This window comes from Anomaloglossus baeobatrachus, chromosome 5, assembly GCF_048569485.1.
Source record: "Anomaloglossus baeobatrachus isolate aAnoBae1 chromosome 5, aAnoBae1.hap1, whole genome shotgun sequence".
Taxonomy (NCBI): domain Eukaryota; kingdom Metazoa; phylum Chordata; class Amphibia; order Anura; family Aromobatidae; genus Anomaloglossus; species Anomaloglossus baeobatrachus.
This window is the reverse complement of record NC_134357.1, coordinates 75,839,744-75,862,237: the sequence shown is the minus strand read 5'-3', so window position 1 is coordinate 75,862,237 and position 22,494 is coordinate 75,839,744. Positions and strand designations below refer to the sequence as shown.

Genomic DNA, 22,494 nt, shown 5'->3' with positions numbered 1-22,494 from the left:
ACTGATGCCTTTCTGCCAGCGGGGAATACTCCCCTGATACAGGCGGATGGAGGTCCAGTACAAGTATAATGGACGCAATCCAATCATTCGCATCTGCGTCACCTACGGACGGATCAATGTACATAAAGTAGCGTCCGAGCCCCTGGTAGAGACATCCTCCTCGTCCAGTGAGTCAGCTCGTAATCGGAGCTGCGGGACGGGGAGGACAGGGGACCCTGCGTCTCCCTGTCAGGAGGACGGGGTCTGAGCCCAGAAGGAGAGTCCCTTGTGAGCTTTGCTGAGCGAGCAGAAAACGCCCTGAGAAGGGGGCTGCATGCTCAGCAGATGCCGGGACAGCCGACCCCTGGAAATAGGATTCCCCCAGGGGTCAGCCACCGAAACCGGAGCAGCTGGAGGGACCATTAATGAGCCTCCAAGCTGAGGGGCCACAGTGTTTATGAGCTCGGTACAGCCGTACGAGACTACCTGCAGTGGATAATAAAAACAGCCTGCAGCCTCGCTCTGTGAGACATGCTGCAGAGGTGGGGGCTCTGTCTAGAATGTCTAGAATACCCAAGACAGGGGTTCAGCCTGGGGAGACTCCAGGCTGAGGCACCACCACATAAGAACCATTACAGTGTGGGTCTGTGCCGGTTCAGGCAATATCAGCTTACATGCAGAACATGTAGTGTACAGCCTTGGAGCTTTGCTCCTAGTGTGAGACATGCTGCTGAGGAGGAGGTTCTATAATAAAGAATTAACTCCTTCAGAATGCCCTGAGAGTGTATAAAAGTGCACAACCAGAGGTTGTGACTTATCAGGCCGCTATTATGAGTGCTCTCCGGATTCCAAGCCTGGACCCCCAGCCAGATATTCACTCCCTCTGCACTGCAGAGCAGCCAGCGCCGACCAGTGTACTAAGAACGCTGAGAAAATGGCGCCAGAGTGAGGGGGGTGGGGGGGCGGGGTTAACCCAGGAGCGGGAATCGGAGGGCTAAGGAGATGTACAGGGGAGGGAATCATCTCCTCAAAAAGGAGTGTCCTCCCCTGTGCAGAGCGGCCGGCGGGCGGCGCTGCAGCGTCCCCCTGCATGACTGACATGCAGGGGAACGAAACGAAACTAGGCCGCGGCTGAAGCCGGGGCCTAGAGTTATGCATGCGGCCGACAATCAGGCATCATCGGCGCGGTTCTCAGTAAAAACCGTGGAACCGGCCGGAAACACAGTAAAAAGCAGCATTATCAAAGTAAATCACTGTCCCCCCCCAATAAAAGTGCCCCACATTGCAGAAGGACCCTCTGAATAACGTCTCTATACTTAGCTTTGAGACGCAGGGACCAGTCCCTGGGTGGGGGTTCAGTGCTCCGTCCAGCAGGGTCCTGCAAAAGGGCTGCGGATGGAGGCCGGTCTCCTGCAAGGCAGTGAGAACCGTGTTGGCTCTAACTTCAAGCCAGAGCCCCTAAGGGATGGTGAAGGAGCGCGGCATGAAGGGCTCCTGCCCTGAAGTCAACCTTAACAGCACCGCCGCCAGGGGGGTGAGAAGGGACATGCCGGGAGTCCAGTGGACCCGCTTTTCTTCCAAATCTTTAGAAAAAATGAAAAATCAAAAAAGGATGCATGTGTGTGTGTGATCCTCCTGACACAAAGAATGAAACTGGCTAGGACTAGCTAGCAGGGGGTGTATATGCTAGGAGGGAGGAGCTACACGTTTTTGAGTGTAGTAACTTTGTGTGTCCTCCGGGGGCAGTAGCTATACACCCATGGTCTGGGTCTCCCATAGGAACGATAAAGAAAACACTTTATAATACTTACCTAACGGTCACGCTGTGGGCCTTATGGGTATCTCCATAGTCCGGTGCCAGCGTCGCCTCTTTCAGCCATCTTAGTTCTCCTTCTCTTGCCGCGGTGTATGACTGGTCCGACATCATACACACTAGCCGGCATTCAGCCTGCGCAGGACCGGCGAGTGTGTATGACTTAGGACGCGTCATGTACACAGGAGTCAGAAAGAGGACGAAGATGGCCGAAAGAGGAGGCGCCGGCACCGGACAATGTAGACGCCCATAAGGCCCACAATGCGACCGTTCGGTAAGTATTATAAAGTGTTTTTTATGTTATACCCCCATCCAGGGCTCTTATATACAGCATGTTAGAATGCTGTATATAAGAGCCCGGTGGTGGTGGCCGCAGCTTATAGCCAAAAAAGTGGTGACAGGTTCCCTTTAATAATACATTTGTTTGTATGGTTTGTCTCATTTGTTGTGAGCTGCAGAATCCTACCAAATGTCCGGTGCCCCCTCCTACCAAGTCTGTGTTCAAGGAGCCCATCCATGACCGAGCCTTTATATTGCTTATGTCAATCCCCACCTTTGCCCTGTTCATCTGTAAACTCATGTGAATTCATGTGCATCTTATGGGTAGGCGTATCAATTACAGTATATTAACCAGGTTATACATGTCTTCGGGCTGGTGCGGAAAGCCATATTTTCGGTCGCAGCGCAATCCAACAAATCATCGGATTGCGCCCAGACCAATGTTAGTTTATGCGGCCGTGCATAGGTCAGAGGTTAAAAACAAAAACAACGATGCATGTCAGAGTTTGGTCAGATATTCAGATCACACTCTGCCGCCATACAACTCAATCAGTGCGTGAGAACCATCTGACTGCACTCGGAGGACATCAGATGGCAGTCCAATTTTATTGAATTCCAGCAATAATTAGTGGCAGCTTGGTCTTGTTTGTGTGCGTGTGGCAGGGATATTGTGTATTAAAGCTTTCCAAGTGCATTTTGGTGAAAGGCACAACATCCAAGGTTAAAAGATTGCAGAAAGAATTGATGCCCTGTGAGTTTAATAACCCAAACCACAGGTCCATGTTATACAGCAATTATCCGCAGCATGTGTCTGAGATTTTTTAAAAAAAAAAACCTCTCTCCACTCTGCTGTGGATTTTCTGTGCATAGATCTGTATGCAAAAATCCACAGTAAACTTGCAATGTGAGAACGGACTCTGCGATGTCTACTGTCACTCGTTGGACCATTCTAAGTTTAGTTTCCATGCATAGTTCACCATTAACAGGTTTTAGCACTTACACATTAAAGAGGTTGTCCCCTACTTTTACATTGATGGCGTATCCTTATGATAGGTCATCAATGTTAGATCGGCCAGGATGCTACACCCCACTCGATCAGCTGTTCTGAGACGGCAGTGGCAGCCAAAAATGCTCAGTTCCAGAGCTGCTCAGTCTTCTGATAGTGGCTGAGGCCGGGTACTGCGCATCCGCCTCCTATTCAGATCAACAGGAGACGGATGTGTAGTACCCGACCGTGGCCACTATCAAAGACAGAGCAGCTCCGGAACTGAGCATTTTTGGCTGCCTGCTACCACCGCCGACACGGAGAACAGCTGATTGTTGGGAGTGCGGGGTGTCAGACCCCAGCCAATCTGACACTGATGACCTATCCTAAGGATAACAGTCCAGGTAATGGTCTGGCTCACTGACTGAAAAGGTGCTCAGGAGAAAATACGTATCAATAAAGAACAAAGACTCAGGCACTCAAATATGGTGAAAAAAAAGGGAATTTTGTTTACTTACCGTAAATTCCTTTTCTTCTAGCTCCTATTGGGAGACCCAGACAATTGGGTGTATAGCTTCTGCCTCTGGAGCCACACAAAGTATTACACTTTTAAAAAAGTGTAACCCCTCCCCTCTGCCTATACACCCTCCCGTGCATCACGGGCTACTCAGTTTGGTGCAAAAGCAGGAAGGAGAAAACTTATAAATTGGTCTAGAGTAAATTCAATCCGAAGGATGTTCGGAGAACTGAAGACCATGAACCCAAAGAACAAATCAACATCAACAACATGTGTACACAAAAGAACAACCAGCCCGAAGGGCACAGGGGCGGGTGCTGGGTCTCCCAATAGGAGCTAGAAGAAAAGGAATTTACGGTAAGTAAACAAAATTCCCTTTTTCTTTGTCGCTCCATTGGGAGACCCAGACAATTGGGACGTCTAAGAGCAGTCCCTGGGTGGGTAAAGCAATACCTCAATAAAAAGAGCCGAAAACGGCCCCCTCTTACAGGTGGGCAACCGCCGCCTGGAGGACTCGCCTACCTAGACTGGCGTCTGCCGAAGCATAGGTATGCACTTGATAGTGCTTCGTGAAAGTGTGCAGACTAGACCACGTAGCTGCCTGACACACCTGCTGAGCCGTCGCCCGGTGCCGCAATGCCCAGGACGCACCTACGGCTCTGGTAGAATGGGCTTTCAACCCTGAAGGGGGCGGAAGTCCAGAAGTACGGTAGGCCTCGAGAATCGGTTCCTTGATCCACCGAGCCAAGGTTGACTTGGAAGCCTGAGAGCCCTTACGCTGGCCAGCGACAAGGACAAAGAGCGCGTCTGAACGGCGCAGGGGCGCCGTGCGAGACACGTAGAACCGGAGTGCTCTCACTAGATCCAAAGAGTGCAAATCCTTTTCACACTGGTGAATTGGATTAGGGCAAAAGGAAGGCAAGGAGATATCCTGATTTAGATGAAAAGGGGATACCACCTTAGGGAGAAATTCCGGGACAGGACGCAGAACCACCTTATCCTGGTGGAAAACCAGGAAGGGAGCTTTGCATGACAGCGCTGCAAGCTCGGACACTCTCCGAAGTGATGTGACTGCCACCAGGAAGGCCACCTTCTGAGAAAGACGGGAGAGAGAGACATCCCGCAGCGGCTCAAAAGGCGGCTTTTGAAGAGCCGTCAGGACCCTGTTAAGATCCCAAGGTTCCAACGGACGTTTGTAAGGTGGAACCATGTGGCAAACCCCCTGCAGGAACGTGCGGACCTGCGGAAGCCTGGCTAGACGCGTTTGAAAAAACACGGAGAGCGCCGACACTTGGCCCTTGAGAGAGCCGAGGGACAAACCCTTGTCCATTCCAGATTGTAGGAATGAAAGAAATGTGGGTAATGCAAACGGCCATGGAGGAACACCGTTATCAGAGCACCAGGATAAGAAGATTTGCCAAGTCCTGTGATAGATCTTGGCGGACGTTGGTTTCCTGGCTTGTCTCATGGTGGCAATGACATCCTGAGATAACCCTGAAGACGCTAGGAGCCAGGACTCAATGGCCACACAGTCAGGTTGAGGGCCACAGAATTCAGATGGAAAAACGGGCCTTGTGACAGCAAGTCTGGGCGGTCTGGAAGTGCCCACGGTTGACCCACCGTGAGATGCCACAGATCCGGATACCACGACCGCCTCGGCCAGTCTGGAGCGACGAGAATGGCGCGACGGCATTCGGACCGGATCTTGCGTAGTACCCTGGGCAGCATCGCCAGAGGGGGAAACACGTATGGCAGTCGAAACTGCGACCAATCCTGGACCAAAGCATCCGCTGCCAGAGCTCTGTGATCCTGAGACCGTGCCATGAAGGCCGGGACCTTGTTGTTCTGTCGTGACGCCCTGAGATCGACGTCCGGCGTTCCCCAGCGGCGACAGATCTCTCGAAACACGTCTGGGTGAAGAGACCATTCCACCGCGTCCATGCCCTGACGACTGAGAAAATCTGCTTCCCAGTTTTCTACGCCCGGGATGTGAACTGCGGAGATGGTGGAGTCTGTATCTTCCACCCACTGCCGAATCCGCCGGACTTCCTGGAAGGCTTGACGACTGCGAGTGCCGCCTTGGTGGTTGATGTAGGCGACGGCAGTGGCGTTGTCCGACTGGATTCGGATCTGCCTGCCCTCCAGCCACCGATGGAAAGCCAATAGGGCTAGATATACTGCCCTTATCTCCAGGATATTGATCTGAAGGGACGATTCTATAGGAGTCCAGGTTCCTTGAGCCCTGTGGTGGAGAAAAACTGCTCCCCAACCTGACAGGCTCGCGTCCGTGGTGACAACGGCCCAGGTTGGGGGTAGGAAGGATTTTCCCTGGGACAGAGATGTGGGTAGGAGCCACCACTGAAGTGATGTTTTGGTTGCGAGGGAAAGAGAGATGTTCTTGTCGAGGGAAGCAGCACTCTTGTCCCATTTGCGAAGAATGTCCCATTGGAGTGGCCGTAGATGGAATTGCGCGAACGGCACTGCCTCCATAGCTGCAACCATCTTCCCCAGGAAGTGCATGAGGCGCCTTAAGGGGTGTGACTGACTCCGAAGAAGTGACTGCACCTGTGCCTGCAGAGAAAGCTGTTTGTCCCGCGGTAGCTTGACTAACGCTGGCTGGGTATGAAACTCCATCCCGAGGTAAGTCAGTGATTGGGTCGGCGTCAACTTGGATTTCGGGAAATTGATGGTCCACCCGAACTGCTGGAGAGTCGCCAGAGTGACGGTAAGACTTTGTTGACACGCCACCAGAGAAGGGGCCCTGACTAGGAGATCGTCCAAGTAAGGGATCACCGAGTGGCCCTGAGAGTGCAGGACCACCACGACGGATGCCATGACTTTGGTGAAAACCCGTGGGGCTGTCGCCAGGCCGAAAGGCAATGCCACAAACTGGAGGTGTTCGTCCCCAATGGCGAAATGCAGGAAACGTTGATGTTCGGGTGCGATCGGCACATGGAGATAAGCATCTTTGATGTCGATCGATGCTAGGAAGTCTCCTTGTGACATCGAGGCGATGACCGAGCGGAGAGATTCCATCCGAAACAGTCTGGTTCTCATATGTCTGTTGAGCAGCTTGAGGTCCAGAACGGGACGGAATGACCCGTCCTTTTTTGGCACCACGAACAAGTTGGAGTAAAATCCGCGACCACGTTCCTGAAGGGGAACGGGAATCACAACTCCTTCTTTCTTTAGAGCGTCCACTGCCTGAAAAAGTGCGTCGGCCTGTGCGGGGGGTGGGGAGGTTCTGAAGAAACGAGCCGCAGGACGAGAGCTGAACTCTATCCTGTAACCATGAGACAGAATGTCTCTCACCCATCGGTCTTGAACGTGTGGCCACCAGGCGTCGCCAAAGCGGGAGAGCCTGCCACCGACCGAGGATGTGGCTAGATGAGGCCGAGAGTCATGTGGAGGCCGTCTTGGAGGCAGTGCCTCCTGCGGCCTTTTGGGGGCGTGACTTGGACCGCCACGCATAGGAGTTCCTCTGGCCTTTCTCCGGCCGGTTGGACGAAGAGGATTGGGTCTTGGCGGAGGGACGAAAGGACCGAAACCTCGATTGGATTTTCCTCTGCTGAGGTCTCTTAGGTTTGGACTGGGGTAAGGAGGAGTCCTTTCCCGAGGATTCCTTAATAATCTCATCCAACCGTTCGCCAAACAAACGGTCGCCAGAAAAAGGCAAACCAGTTAAGAACCTTTTGGAAGCAGAGTCTGCTTTCCATTCGCACAGCCACATGGCCATGCGGACTGCCACGGAGTTAGCGGAAGCCACAGCCGTACGGCTAGCGGAGTCCAGGACGGCGTTCATTGCGTAGGACGAAAATGCTGATGCCTGAGAGGTCAAGGAAGAAACCTGCGGAGCAGAATTCCGCGTGACGGCATTAATCTCAGTCAGACATGCCGAGATTGCTTGGAGAGCCCACACGGCCGCAAAGGCCGAGGCGAAAGACGCGCCCGTGGCCTCATAAATCGACTTCACCAAGAGCTCTATCTGTCTGTCAGTGGCATCCTTCAGGGATGAGCCATCGGCAACAGACACAACGGACCTAGCAGCCAATCTAGAGACTGGAGGATCCACCTTGGGGGAGTGTACCCAGCCCTTAACGACTTCAGGTGAAAAGGGATAACGCGTGTCAGTGTGCCATTTAGCAAAGCGCTTGTCCGGGACCGCTCTGGGCTTCTGGACAGCGTCCCTGAAGTTAGAGTGAACAAAAAACGTATTGCGTGTACGTTTGGGGAATCGAAATTGGTGTTTCTCCTGCTGAGAAGCCGGCTCCTCTGCAGGAGGAGGTGGGGGTGAGAGATCCAACACCTGGTTGATGGACGAGATAAGATCATTTACCAAGGCGTCCCCCTCAGGGGCATCAAGGTTAAGGGTGAAGTTAGGGTCAGAGCCCTGAGCTCCCACGTCCGCCTCGTCTTCCTGAGAGTCCTCAAGCTGGGATCCAGAGCAGCGTGAGGAGGCCGGGGAAGAGTCCCAGCGAGGCCGCTTAGCCGGCCTGGGGCTGCGATCCGGGCAGGAGTCCTCCGCCTGGGACCTAGGGGCTATCCTGGGAGCGCGCTGCGGCGCGGACCGAGAAGGGCCTGGAGGAGACAAACTAACAGGGGCCGGGGCCTGTGAAGGGCCCGGCCTGGACTGCAATGCCTCAAGGAGCTTAGATGACCATTTGTCCATAGACTGTGCAATGGATTGAGAAAGTGACTGGGAGAGTGTCTCAGCGAAAGAGGCCAACGACGGTGACTCTTTCCCTGCAGACTGCTCAGGGGGAGCAGGGGGATCTACATGAGCCGAGGGGCCCACAAGTGCCAGAGGCTCCGGCTGAGCAAGCGTGGCAGGAGTCGAGCATTGCTCACAGTGAGGGTTGGTGGATCCCACAGGTAACATAGCCCCACAAGAGGTACAGGCCGCGAAAAAAAATCTGTGCCTTAGTAGCTTTGCTCCTTGTGGACGACATGCTGTTGTCTCTTAGAGTGACCACTGAGGGTATATGGGAAAAGGGTATACAGCCTTTCCGAACAGATATATATATCATATATATATATATATATATTAATTATTATTAATTATTATTTAATAAATAATTATATATATATATATATCCCACCTTAGGGGGACCAGCACCGGGTGACCGGTGTAGCTTACCAACCGCTAACGAGTGGAGTGTGACCTCAAGATTCCCTGTCATGGATCCCCCGGAGCTGCAGAGCTTTGCCGCTGAGTAGAATCCACCGGCAGAATGCTAAAAATGGCCACCGGAGCTCTCAGGGGGGGTGTGGAGCCGAGGGCGGCGCCAGCAAAGAGCGGGAATCTTGAGTCCCCAAAGTGGTCAATGAGGGTGGGGGGAGACATGTAAAGATGCTCCAGCCCTCAAAGCCGACGTCATGTCTGTAATCCCGCCCTTACCCCTGACAGGCAGGCCCGGGGGCGGGATTTTGCGCGACTAGGCCGCGGCGAAGCCGGGGACTAAATTTAAGGCCGTGCCCGCTATGCAGGCACGGTCAGCGCGGAAGTCCGCAGAAACAAAAACAACGGACGAAACTACCGCGGCTTCCGGGGAGAAGGTGCGACCTCCCTCCCTGTACAGTCCCCACATGGGGACACATAGTACCTCCAAGTTGCAGGGCCCGGTGCCTGGGGGTGAAGAAGCTCCGGTCCGGCAGGTTCCACCACGGGCTGCGGATGGAGCACGGTCCCAGCACGTGGATGACCGCTTAGGATCCCACTTCTCCCAGAGCCACATAAGGGATGGTGAAGGAGACGGCATGTGGCTCCAGCCTCCGTACCCGCAATGGGTACCTCAACCTTAACAACACCGCCGACATAGTGGGGTGAGAAGGGAACATGCCGGGGACCCCATCGGGGTCCTCTTTTCTTCCATCCGTCATAACTATGTATGAGAATGCATGAGTGGATGTGTGCCTCCTTCCACACAAAGCATAAAACTGAGGAGCCCGTGGTCCACAGGAGGGTGTATAGGCAGAGGGGAGGGGTTACACTTTTTTAAAAGTGTAATACTTTGTGTGGCCTCCAGAGGCAGAAGCTATACACCCAATTGTCTGGGTCTCCCAATGGAGCGACAAAGAAAGAAGGGAATTTTGTTTACTTACCGTAAATTCCTTTTCTTCTAGCTCCAATTGGGAGACCCAGACAATTGGGTGTATAGCTATTGCCTCTGGAGGCCACACAAAGTATTACACTTAAAAGTGTAAGGCCCCTCCCCTTCTGGCTATACACCCCCAGTGGGATCACTGGCTCACCAGTTTTAGTGCCAAAGCAAGAAGGAGGAAAGCCAATAACTGGTTTAAAGACCAATTCAATCCGAGGAAACATCGGAGAACTGAACCATACCACATGAACAACATGTGTACCCGAAAAAACAGAAAAACCCCGAGAAAACAGGGCGGGTGCTGGGTCTCCCAATTGGAGCTAGAAGAAAAGGAATTTACGGTAAGTAAACAAAATTCCCTTCTTTGTCGCTCCATTGGGAGACCCAGACAATTGGGATGTCCAAAAGCAATCCCTGGGTGGGTAAAAGAATACCTCATGATAGGGCCGTCAAACGGCCCTCTCCTACAGGTGGCCAACCGCCGCCTGAATGATTTATCTACCTAGGCTGGCGTCTGCCGAAGCGTAGGTATGCATCTGATAATGCTTGGTAAAAGTAAGTAGACTCGACCAGGTGGGTGCCTGACACACCTGCTGAGCCGTAGCCTGGTGCCGTAATGCCCAGGATGCACCCACGGCTCTGGTAGAATGGGCCTTCGGCCTTGAGAGAACCAGAAGCCCAGTAGAACTGTAGGTTTCAAGAATTGGTTCCTCGAGCCCCCGAGCAAGGGTGGATCTGGAAGCTTGCGACTGTTTACGCCGACCAGCGACAAGGACAAAGAGTGCATCCGGGTGGCGCAGGAGCGCCATGCGGGAAGTAGAACCTGAGTGCTCTCACCAGAACCAACAGATGCAAATCTTTCTGAAATTGATGGACTGGACGAGGACACAAAGAAGGTGAGGTGATATCCTGATTGATATGAAAATGGGATACCACCTTAGGGAGAAATTCCGGAACCGGACGCAGAACTACCCTGTCCTGGTGAAGGACCAGGAAGGGAGTTTGTATGAGAGCGTTGCTAGCTCGGAAACTCTCCTAAGAGACGAGACCGTTACTAGAAGGCCACTTCCCGTGAAAAACGGGAAGGGAGACATCCTTCAAAGGCTCGAAAGGCGGCATCTGGAGAGCAATTAGAACCTTGTTCAGATCTCAGGGCTCTAACGGCCGCTTGTACGGAGTGCTGAGAAGACAAACTCCCCGTAGGAACGTGCGTACCTGAGGAAGTCGTCGTTTCTGAAAAAATACAGATAGCGCTGAGACTTGTCCCTAAAGGGAACTGAGCGACAACCCATTTTCCTACCTAGATTGTAGGAAGGAAGGAAACATAGACGATGCAACCGGCCAGGGAGAAACACCCTGCGCCGAGCACCGAGATAAGAACATCTTCCACGTCCTGTGGTCAATCTTGGCGGACGTTGGTATGCTAGCCTGTCTCATGGTGGCAACCACGTCCTGAGGTAATCCTGACGACACTAGGTTCCAGGACTCAATGCTACACCATCCGGTTGAGGGCCGTAGAATTCAAATGGAAGAATGGCCCTTGAGACAGCCAGTCTGATTGGTCTGGTAGTGCCCCCGGTTAGCCTACCGTGAGGCACCACAGAACCGAGTACCACAACATCCTCGGCCAATTTGTAGCGACGAGGATGGCGCGGCCGCAGTCGGTCTTGATCTAGCGCAGTACTCTGGGCAACAATGCCAGAGGTGGCACCTAAGGTAGCTGGAACTGCGACCAATGCTGAACTAAGGCGTTTGCCGCCAGAGCTCGATGATTGTGAAACCGTGCCATGAAGCTGGCACATTGTTGTTGTGCCGTGACGCCATTAGATCGACGTCCGGCCTCTGTCAGCGGCGCCAGATCTCCTGAAACCCGTCCGGGTGAGGAGACCATACTCTTTCGGCCACACCTCAGCGACTTAGGAAGTCAGCTTCCTAGTTTCCACACTTGGGATGTGAATTGTGGATATGGTGGATGCCGTGTCTTCCACCCACATCAGAACCTGCCGGACTTCCTGGAAGGCTTGCCGGTTGCGCGTTCTTCCTTGGTGGTTGATGTATGCCACCGCTGTGGAGCTGTCCGACTGAAGTCGGATATGCTTGCTTTCCAGCCGCTGTTGGAAGGATTGTAGGGCAAGATACACTGCTCTGTGTTCAAGAACATTGATCTGAAGAGTGGACTCTTGCTGAGTCCACGTACCCTGAGCGCTGTAGTGGAGAAAAACTGCTCCCCACCCTGATAGACTCGCGTCTGTCGTAACTATCGCCCAGGACGGGGATAGGAAGGACCTTCTTTTTGACCAAGAGGTGAGAAGAAGCCACCACCGTAGAGATTCCTTGGCCGCCTGAGAAAGAACGACGACTCTGTTGAGGGACGTCGACTCCTCGTCCCATTGGCGGAGAATGTCCCATTGTAGTGGACGCAGTAAAACTGCGCGAAAGGAACTGCCTCCATTGCTACCATCTTACGTAGGAAGTGCATGAGGCGTCTCAATGTGTGCGACTGGTTCTTAAAGAAGAGCTTGCAACCCGTAGTGAATGCTGTTTGTCTAGCGGCAGCTTCACTATCGCTGAGAGAGTAAGAAACTCTATGCCTAGATATGTTATCGATAGGGTCGGGGTCGGATCTGACTTTAAAAAGTTGATGATCCACCCAAAACTCTAGAGAGTCTCCAGCGCAACGTTCGGGCAGTGTTGGCATGTTTCCTAAGAGAGTGCCTTGACAAGTAGATCGTCTAAATACGGGACCACAGAGTGACCCTGAGAGTGCAGGACTGTGACTACTGCTGCCCTGACCTTGGCGAAGACCAGTTGACTGTCGCTAGCCGGAAGGTAGAGCTACGAACAGAGGGTGTTCGTCTCCTATAACGAAGCGTAGAAACGCTAGTGCTCTGGATCAATCGGCACGTGTGGATAAGCATCCTTGATGCCTAATGATGCTAGGAAATATCCTTGGGACCGTGAGGCGATGACATGGCGGAGGGATTCCATCCGGAACCGCCTGGTGTCCACGAGCTTGCTGAGCATTTTTAGATCCAGAACGGGACGGAACGGCCCGTTGTTATAGGTACCGCAAAGAATTTGGGGTAAAAACCGTGACCTTGTTCCTGAAGAGGAACGGGGGTCATCACTCTTTCTGCCTATAGAGTGCACCCTGTTTGCAGAAGAGCAGCGGCCCGGCCGGGAGGTGGAGAAATTCTGGAGAATCGAGTTGGAGGACGAGAAGTGAGCTCTATCCTGTACCCGTGAGACAGAATGTCTCACACTCAATGGTCATTGACCTATGGCAGCTAAATATCGCCGAGGCGGGAGAGCCTGCTACCGACCGAGGCCGCAAGTCATGAGGAAGCCGCCTTGGAAGCGGGTTTTCAGACTGTCGCTTTTTTGGGCGAGACTGAGCCCGCTAAGAATCTTAGCTCCTCTGATCCTTTTGAGTCCACATTGGACGAGGAAAAATGGGACCTGCCCGAGCCTCGAAAAGGCCGAAAACCCCGACTGCCTCTTGCTCTGTTGGGGTTTGTTGTGTCCGGGCTGAGGAAAGGATGAATCCTTACCCCTGGACTGTTTGATGGTTACATCCAACGCTCACCAAACAGTCGGTCAGCAGAAAAAGGCAACTGGTTAGGCAACCTTTTTTGGAAGCAGAATCTGCCTTCCATTCACTTAACGAGCAGACCAGGCTCTGCTTAAAAACACGGAGTAGCGGAGGCTACCGCCGCACGGTTCGCAGAGTCCAGGACAACCTGAATCGCGTAAGAAACAAATGCAGACATTTGAGAGGTTAAGGATGCCACCTGCGGCACAGATGTACGTGTAACCGTGTCAATCTGTGTAAGACAAGCTGAAATAGCTTGGAGTGCCCCAAGGGAGAGAATGCCGGAGCCAACGGTGCGCCGACAGCCTCATAGATGGCTTTCGACCAGAGATCCATCTGTCTGTCAGTGGCATCTTTGAGTTTGCAGTTCCATCTCCCACTGCAACTATGGATCTAGCTACAAGCCTGGAGATTGGAGGATGCCGCTCGGGACATTGGGTCCAGTCCTTGACCAAGTCAGGGGACAGGGATAACGTGTATCCTAAGCCGTTTGGAGAAGCGCATATCTGGATAAGCGTGGTGTTCCTGGACTGCCTCTCTGAAGGCAGAGTGGTCCAGAAAAATACGTGAAGCTGACTCCTCCACTGGAGGAGCTGTGAGAAATAACCCACATTCTATAGATGGACGCTATAAGATTATTTACTATGGCGTCACAATCAGGTGTATCCAGATTGAGAGCGGTCTCAGGATCAGAATCCTGAGCCGCTACTTCCGCCTCATTACACAGCGAGTCCTTCTGTTAGGACCCTGATGAAACCGAGGCCGCTCATAGCGAGCCCACTTAGGCTGTCTGGGACTGACGTCCGTGCAGAGCCGTGACTCTGGGATGCGTGTGACATTCCCGGAGCTGTTAGTTATTCACACTGAGGGGGGCCATGGATCAATGATTCAACAGTGCCCATATTGTGAGAGACATGTCCGGACTGCTAGGCTTCTAGTATCATAGCCATAGTCTCAGAAAAACTGTCAGTAAATACTGCAGACACCGTCCTCATCCCCTGGCCATTAGTGCATACAGTGGGAGTCTATGTACCTGCCGGCCGTATAGCCGTACATGCTGTACCAGCTGTATAGAAAAACATGTGGTTCTGCACCTTTGTTTTACACAGAGAATATGCTGATAACTCCTCCGCATAATCCAGGAGGGTATATACAACGTGCGACCAAACAGTGCAATGTATATAGTACAAGCATATCTATAAGTGCACTTCTGCACTAGTGGGGTTAGCACCACAGGTGCTGCTTAACGCCTGTTACAGCGATTGTGTGACTATCAGAATGCCAGGGTCTTCCACACTTGTCTCTGTATCGTACAGAAACTGACACTAATGGCTGCCGGCGTCCTTGTAGAGAAGGAAGCCGTGGGCGTGCCTGAGAAAGTGCGGGAATCCGGATTCACAGTGCACACAGTGAGAGGGGTGGAGTATGCAAAACATACTCCAGCTCTCAGCTCTGCTCTATGCAGCGTCACGCCCCTACCCTGACTGTCAGGGCTGTGGGCGGTAACGAAGGGAGACTAGGCCCAGAAGCCGGGGACTCGAGTTAACAGCGCGGCCGCCGTAAAAGCGCGGGCCGCGCTGAAGTCCCCGGCGCACCACAAGTGCCAGCCGCGCCGCAGTTCCAGCGGCCGGCGCGACCGATTCATAGAAGTGGCCAGCGTCCCGCCCCTCTCCTGACTGGCAGGTCTGGGGGCGGGAACGAACGGAAGCAGGCCGCAAAAGCCGGGGACTCTAGTTATCAGCGCGGCCGCCGTAAAAGCGCGGGCCGCGCTGAAGTCCCCGGCGCACCACAAGTGCCAGCCGCGCCGCTGCCAGCGGCCGGCGCGACCGATTCCTGGAAGTGGCCAGCGTCCCGCCCCTCTCCTGACTGGCAGGTCTGGGGGCGGGAACGAACGGAAGCAGGCCGCAAAAGCCGGGGACTCTAGTTATCAGCGCGGCCGCCGTAAAAGCGCAGGCCGCGCTGAAGTCCCCGGCGCACTACAAGTGCCAGCCGCGCCGCAGTCCCAGCGGCCGGCGCGACCAATTCCCATAAGTGAGCCTGCTTCAGCAAAGCTGAATGAGGCCATGGCACAGGCGCCGCAGCGCTGATGTCCCCCGGCGCACTACAACACCCAGCATGCTGCGGTGTGAGCGCCAAATGCACGGGGACACAGAGTACCTTGAGGAAGCAGGGCCATGTCCCTGATGTACTCCGCTCCATCCAGCATCTTCTCCAGGGGCTGTAGATGGAGCACGGTCTCAGTGCCTGGAGACCGGTAAATCCCACTTCACCCAGAGCCCTGTAAAAAGGGATGGAGAAGGAATCAGCATGTGGGCTCCTGCCGCCGTACCCGCAATGGGTACCTCAACCTTACAAACACCTCCGACATACAGTGGGGTGAGAAGGGAGCATGCTGGGGACACTATATGTGTCCTCTTTTCTTCCATCCGACATAGTCAGCAGCTGCTGCTGACTAAAAAGTGGAGCTATGCGTGGATGTGTTGCCTCCTTCGCACAAAGCACAAAACTGGTGAGCCAGTGATCCCACTGGGGGTGTATAGCCAGAAGGGGAGGGGCCTTACACTTTTAAGTGTAATACTTTGTGTGGCCTCCAGAGGCAATAGCTATACACCCAATTGTCTGGGTCTCCCAATGGAGCGACAAAGAAATATATTTTTGATATTTCTTTATTCAAAAAAAAATTTTTGTTTATTCTATTCAACGTTTCGGCTAATGCCTTCTTCAAAAACTAAATATTGAGAAAATATTTGTAGCATATTTTCTCAATATTTAGTTTTTGAAGAAAGCATTAGCCGAAATGTTTAATAGAATAAACAAAAAAAATTTTTTGAATAAAGAAATATCAAAAATATATTTCCCTGCTTCCGCGCGTGCGTGTTGCCGCCTGACGGCCGGCCCGCCCCCATCGGGACGCTGCCGACGTGCGCGCGCGTCACTTCAGGATGTGACGTGCGCGGAAGTGTGTGCACGCCCTATAATAAAAATCCCCTGGACTGCAACGAGCATAGCGCTGCCTTCTCCCTCCCTGAGGAAGCCGAATTTGAGCACGGTGCTCACTAGGCGAAACGTACGTTGGTGGGGTATGGGGGAGCCTCCTTCTTGTGTTTTTGGGATCATGCATTAGTCACTTTATAATGCACTGGCCACTTTGTCTTTGAATGTTTTGCAAACATTCATTGGATGGTATTATGTCTTATTAATTGATCTGGGTGCGCTTGAGCAGGCTACTACATGTATCATTGCACATGCACTTTATCTGTATATCTTTTGGTTTATGCCTGTTCTAACATTGCCCTTTTGCTTGTTCTATATTACTCCAACTGGCCATCTGTGATTATTGTCCACCATTTTGATCCTGATTATGCATTTTCACACCCCTATGTGTTTTTAACCTCTTTTTTGCTGTTTGCACATCTTTTTATTGTATTTAATAAAATATATTCACTTTATTGGCACTTTTTGACTCCAGTTCTCCTATCTCCATATTGGTTACTTGAGTCTGTGCAATGGTCATACTGACCAAATTGGGCTAGACAATGCCCAGCATGACTTTTCATACTGCTGTATGGGGGTCCCTATATTTAACCTGTTTGCTTTCTGTGTTTTCCACAGCCTCCCTTAAGGCAATCATGGACTTCAGAGCACGTGATCGTGCGTGGAATAATAGATTTGACGACCTTTTGTGCAAATCCAGCGACACTAATCTACCTGGTGATGATATGTGCCCCCAAGAGATTCTTGTCTCCAGATACAGGGACCTCCTCAAAAAGAGATTGCGGTTGTCATGGAACAGGGCACTCCTGATTAGATATATTGAAAAAGATATGGTCCCTCGGGGTCTGAGGGTCCAGATCTTCCCGTCCTTTCCCATTGAAGATGACGACTTCAGGGATAGGTGGGAGGATCTGGCCCAGACCTGTTCGAAAGGTTTTTTGACACTACTTAAAGACCATAATAGCCGGTCCTTGACAACTATGGAATCTGACTTGGAGAAATTAGAAAAATCCCTTAAGGATAAATGTACGTCTGAGCAGTTGTCCAAAATTAATGAGGAAATTGAGGGGGAGCTTTCCAAAATTGAAAAGGAGACGAAGGACTACAAACTTCGGAAGTTCAATAGAGACACTGCAGACTATGCTTCACATAGTGCCTATAAATGGCACTCCGGCTTTTCCAGAGGACGCCGGGGCTCACGGCCCAGGGCCCCATACAGGGACCGGTCTCCTTCCGCACGTTCCATGGTTTCTGGTGAAGGATCTTCGTCTGAGGCATCTGGGGGTACACTTGATGTGGATGAGAGTGTCGGCGCCCGGGTTAAAGACCGTCGTAAACAACACTCCACATGGAAAAAACCCTATAAGTACGTTGATAACCATAACCACCTCCAAATTGTTAATCTTTCTGATCATGTGCTCACAGATGCCCAGATTGAGGTCCTTTCAAAGGGATTGTCTTTTTCACCGACTAACGGTTTCCATCTTTTCACAGCGGTAAAAGACGTTAATCTCTTCGCCAGAAAGGTACTTCTTAAACGTTTCCATCATAAGAAAGGTGCGGAGGTGGACGGTTCCATGGACCCTGTGGAAAGAGAGGCGCTTCGGGCTTTGGAGGACCTCTTACGTGAACAGATATTCACAAATACAGGTGTGTTTCCTGACTCTTTACTGCCTAGATCCACCAAATTCCCCCCCTTGTCCCTCTGCCCAGCGCTGGATATATTTGTGAGGTTGGTTACTAGTGACTTCAAAAAGATTCCAACGAGAAGGACTAGGGACAACCTCACACACAGACAACGGGCTGCATTAGAGGAACTTCGTTCCTATAAAGATATCATCATCAAAGCGGCGGACAAGGGGGGCAACGTCGTGATCTGGGCAGTAGACAAATACGAAAAAGAGGCAATGAGGCAACTGAGGGATAGGGAGACCTACACGAGGCTTACTTGTAGCCCTTTAGCTGTATACTCTAAAGAACTGACCCACATTCTGGAGGCGGCGCTGGAGAAAGGCATTATAGACCAGAGGATGTATGACGGACTCTCCAACAAGACACCTAAAATTCCAACCTTGTATTTCTTGCCAAAAATCCACAAAGATCCCGTCAATCCTCCGGGGCGTCCTATCGTGTCCGGCATCGAGGGGTTATGTGAACCCATTTGTAAACTAATTGATTTTCATCTTAAACCTTTGGTTGAGACACTCCCCTCGTATGTCAAGGACACGACGGACGTCCTCAACAGGATTGACGGCATCTTTGTGGAACATGATGTACTATTGGTTACTGTCGATGTGGAGAGTCTGTACACATGCATCCGACACACGGATGGTCTGGCAGCAGTCCGCTTCTTCCTGGGGATGGACAGTCGGTGCGGCAGGATGGGGGACTTTATTCTTGAATTGCTCCACTTTGCCCTCACGCATAATTTCTTTATTTTCAACGATCGGTATTACCTTCAGGGGCGCGGCACTGCGATGGGCGCGGCCTGCGCGCCTTCGTACGCCAACCTCTTCCTAGGTTTCTGGGAGAGGTTGGTTTTTGGCGACGATGGTGCGGGGGCTGGCGCCCATGTGCAGTGCTGGCTAAGGTATATCGACGATATTTTAATTTTTTGGCAGGGCACTGTGGAGCAGCTTGAGATATTTATGGGGGAACTCAATAATAACATCTTCAACATCAAATTAACGCATAAGTATAGCAGCAGTTGCGTTGACTTTCTGAACATTAAAATTTCAGTCGGTTCTGAACGAACCATCCAGACCGACGTCCATAGGAAAGAAACATCTGTCAACGCACTGCTGCATGCTTCCTCTGCACACACCCCCTCCACCATCCGGGCCGTACCGACTGGCCAGTTCCTCAGGATGAGGCGGATTTGCTCGTCTGACACCACCTTTGAACATCAGTCTGCCGATCTCCAGCGCCGCTTCCGGGACCGAGGCTACAGCAATCGGTCCATCAAAAAGGGTTACCTTCGTGCTAGGAATACCCCTAGACCTCAGTTGCTCTCATATAAGCCCAGGCAGGGTCCCCCAGAGCCCGAACTACGCTTCATTGGTACCTTCAACCACGAGTGGAGCACCATGAGAGGCATCCTCAATAAGCACTGGCCGGTGCTTCTATCGGATCCTGTGCTTTCAGATTTTCTACCACGTGCCCCATTGGTTGCAGCGCGCCGGGCTAAAAATTTACGGGACATCCTAGTGGCTAGCCATTATGTCCCTCCCGCCCGTAACCCATTCGGCTCCAGAGGTCCAATCACGGGCTGCTACAAGTGTGGCCACTGCATGGCCTGCAGAAATGTAGTCCGATGTACGACATTCTTCTCGTCTGACAGGGCACAAACATTCCAAATCAGGAAATATATAACATGTGGTTCCACACATGTAGTATATTTTGCTGTGTGCCCATGCTCCCTGATCTATGTGGGGCTCACTTCCCGTGAGCTCCGCATTAGGGTCAGGGAGCATGTCCGTGACATTGAGGCAGCAAAATCTGCCATGGACATGACACTGCTCAAAACGTTACCCCGGCACTTTAAGATCTACCATAATTGTAATTCTGCATTATTGGAGGTGCGGGGCATTGACATGGTGAGCAGCGGGTCCAGAGGTGGTAACCTCAAAAAAATACTTGCCCAATGTGAGGCTCGTTGGATCCACCGTCTGGACACGCTGGTCCCAAGGGGACTCAACGAAACACTGAGTTTTGCTCCGTTCCTGTAACGTGCTTGAATTCCCTTTATCACCAGGTTTGATTTTTAATTTGATTTTTTAGGGTTTGTGTGTTTTTTATATATTTCTATTTTTTATCATGTTTTATTCTTTTGTGCTTTCCCTTTCTCTCTTTTCCATATGCTATGCTTAGTTTTGCTGCATCATTTGGCGTGCACACTTTTATGTGTACATTAATCCATATGTTCTTTACATATATTCTTCCAGTACTCCTCTTTTGGATTAAGCACTTTCCTATTCCTGGACCTTCCTACCATCTCGGATACGCCGTCCCTAATGATCATCAAGTATATGAAGACACCGGATTCTATTTATATTATATGTTTTTCTACTGTTCACATTGTTGTGGTTACCACCTGGGCTGCGTATCTCTCTGTGTTTACCTAGTCATTTTCCTCTGCACGCGCGGCCCGTCTGTTCCTTCCTGGTGTGGGCGTGCCTGCCGTCACTTTGGTTGCCGCGCTCTCGCGGGAGTGGGATGACGCGTCCCTGCTCCCGCGCGTGCGTGTTGCCGCCTGACGGCCGGCCCGCCCCCATCGGGACGCTGCCGACGTGCGCGCGCGTCACTTCAGGATGTGACGTGCGCGGAAGTGTGTGCACGCCCTATAATAAAAATCCCCTGGACTGCAACGAGCATAGCGCTGCCTTCTCCCTCCCTGAGGAAGCCGAATTTGAGCACGGTGCTCACTAGGCGAAACGTACGTTGGTGGGGTATGGGGGAGCCTCCTTCTTGTGTTTTTGGGATCATGCATTAGTCACTTTATAATGCACTGGCCACTTTGTCTTTGAATGTTTTGCAAACATTCATTGGATGGTATTATGTCTTATTAATTGATCTGGGTGCGCTTGAGCAGGCTACTACATGTATCATTGCACATGCACTTTATCTGTATATCTTTTGGTTTATGCCTGTTCTAACATTGCCCTTTTGCTTGTTCTATATTACTCCAACTGGCCATCTGTGATTATTGTCCACCATTTTGATCCTGATTATGCATTTTCACACCCCTATGTGTTTTTAACCTCTTTTTTGCTGTTTGCACATCTTTTTATTGTATTTAATAAAATATATTCACTTTATTGGCACTTTTTGACTCCAGTTCTCCTATCTCCATATTGAGAAAATATTTGTAGCATATTTTCTCAATATTTAGTTTTTGAAGAAAGCATTAGCCGAAACGTTTAATAGAATAAACAAAAAAAATTTTTTGAATAAAGAAATATCAAAAATATATTTTTTTTCACCATATTTGAGTGCCGGAGTCTTTGTTCTTTATTTCTATCCTAAGAATAGGCATCAATGTAAAACCAGTCACCTCTTTATGTGACTGGTTGCTACAGGTATTAGACCACTTGGGCCCAGTATTTCTTAATCTTTTGATACTTCTAAAGTCTCTTTCCTTGGTCTCATCTGGTAGACATACTTGCAAATGAGGATCAATCTCAAAAATGGTCTCCCCTCTTCTCATATCTGTGATTAACCACGGACCTCCGGCTCTGAAGAGAGAAATATTACAATATTAACATCCTAAAAGCAAAATAAAGAGCTAATTAGAGTTAAGCGGGCTTTACACGCTGCGATATCGGTACAGATATCGCTAGTGTGGGTACCCGCCCCCATCTGTTGCGCGACACTGGCAAATCGCTGCCCGTGCCGCACAACATCGCCCAGACCCGTCACACTACTTACCTGCCCGGCGACGTCGCTTTGACCGGCGAACCGCCTCCTTTCTAAGGGGGCGGTTCGTTCAGTGTCACAGCGACGTCACAGCTGCCTCACTGAACCGCCGCCCAATAAAAGCGGAGGGGCGGAGATGAGCGGGACGTAACTTCACGCCCACCTCCTTCCTTTCGCATAGCGGCCGGGAGGCAGGTAAGGAGAGCTTCCTCGTTCCTGCGGTGTCACACGGAGCGATGTGTGCTGCCGCAGGAGCGAGGAACAAATTCGTTACTGCTGCAGTAACTATATTTGAGAATGGACCCCCATGTCACCGATGAGCGATTTTGCACGTTTTTGCGACGAAGCAAAAATCGCTCATAGGTGTCATACGCAACGGCATCGCTAATGCGGCCGGATGTGCATCACAGAATCCTTGACCCCAACGAGTTCGCATTAGCGATGTCGCAGCGTGTAAAGCCCCCTTTAGTCATCAGAGGTGCAGGTCCTAGCCTTATACAAAAATACATATTAGCATAGAAATATGAAGAAAATAAAAAAAAACTACTCACACGGGCACGGTGCGGAGAAGTTCTAGAATTCCTTGTCCATTCCACTGCTGAGCCGCATGTAGCTCTTCAGTACAAACACCAACTATCTACCAGAGAAACCAATGCTCGGTATTACAGATCACATACATCACATTACGGATATTTCCACTGCATCAGATAGGACGTATCATATACCATCAATAGGGAAAATTGATTAAACCTGGTGCAAATTAAAAAGTGCCATAGGTAACTACTACAAACTAATATGTTGTTGCTTCCTCTCTTCCCC

The 22,494-nt window shown here is 51.3% G+C and overlaps 1 protein-coding gene across 2 annotated transcripts in view; it reads right to left on the bottom strand.

The window, feature by feature from the left end:
* SUFU (SUFU negative regulator of hedgehog signaling) overlaps positions 1-22,494 on the bottom strand; it is a 157,132-nt gene that overhangs the window by 61,904 nt on the left and 72,734 nt on the right. For both annotated transcript variants that reach the window (XM_075348600.1, XM_075348601.1), the window contains exons 5-6: positions 22,227-22,312; positions 21,422-21,494 (exon numbers count right to left, since the gene is read on the bottom strand). In XM_075348600.1, the coding sequence (XP_075204715.1) occupies positions 21,422-21,494; positions 22,227-22,312 (159 nt within the window). The remainder of the gene's footprint in view (positions 1-21,421; positions 21,495-22,226; positions 22,313-22,494) is intronic.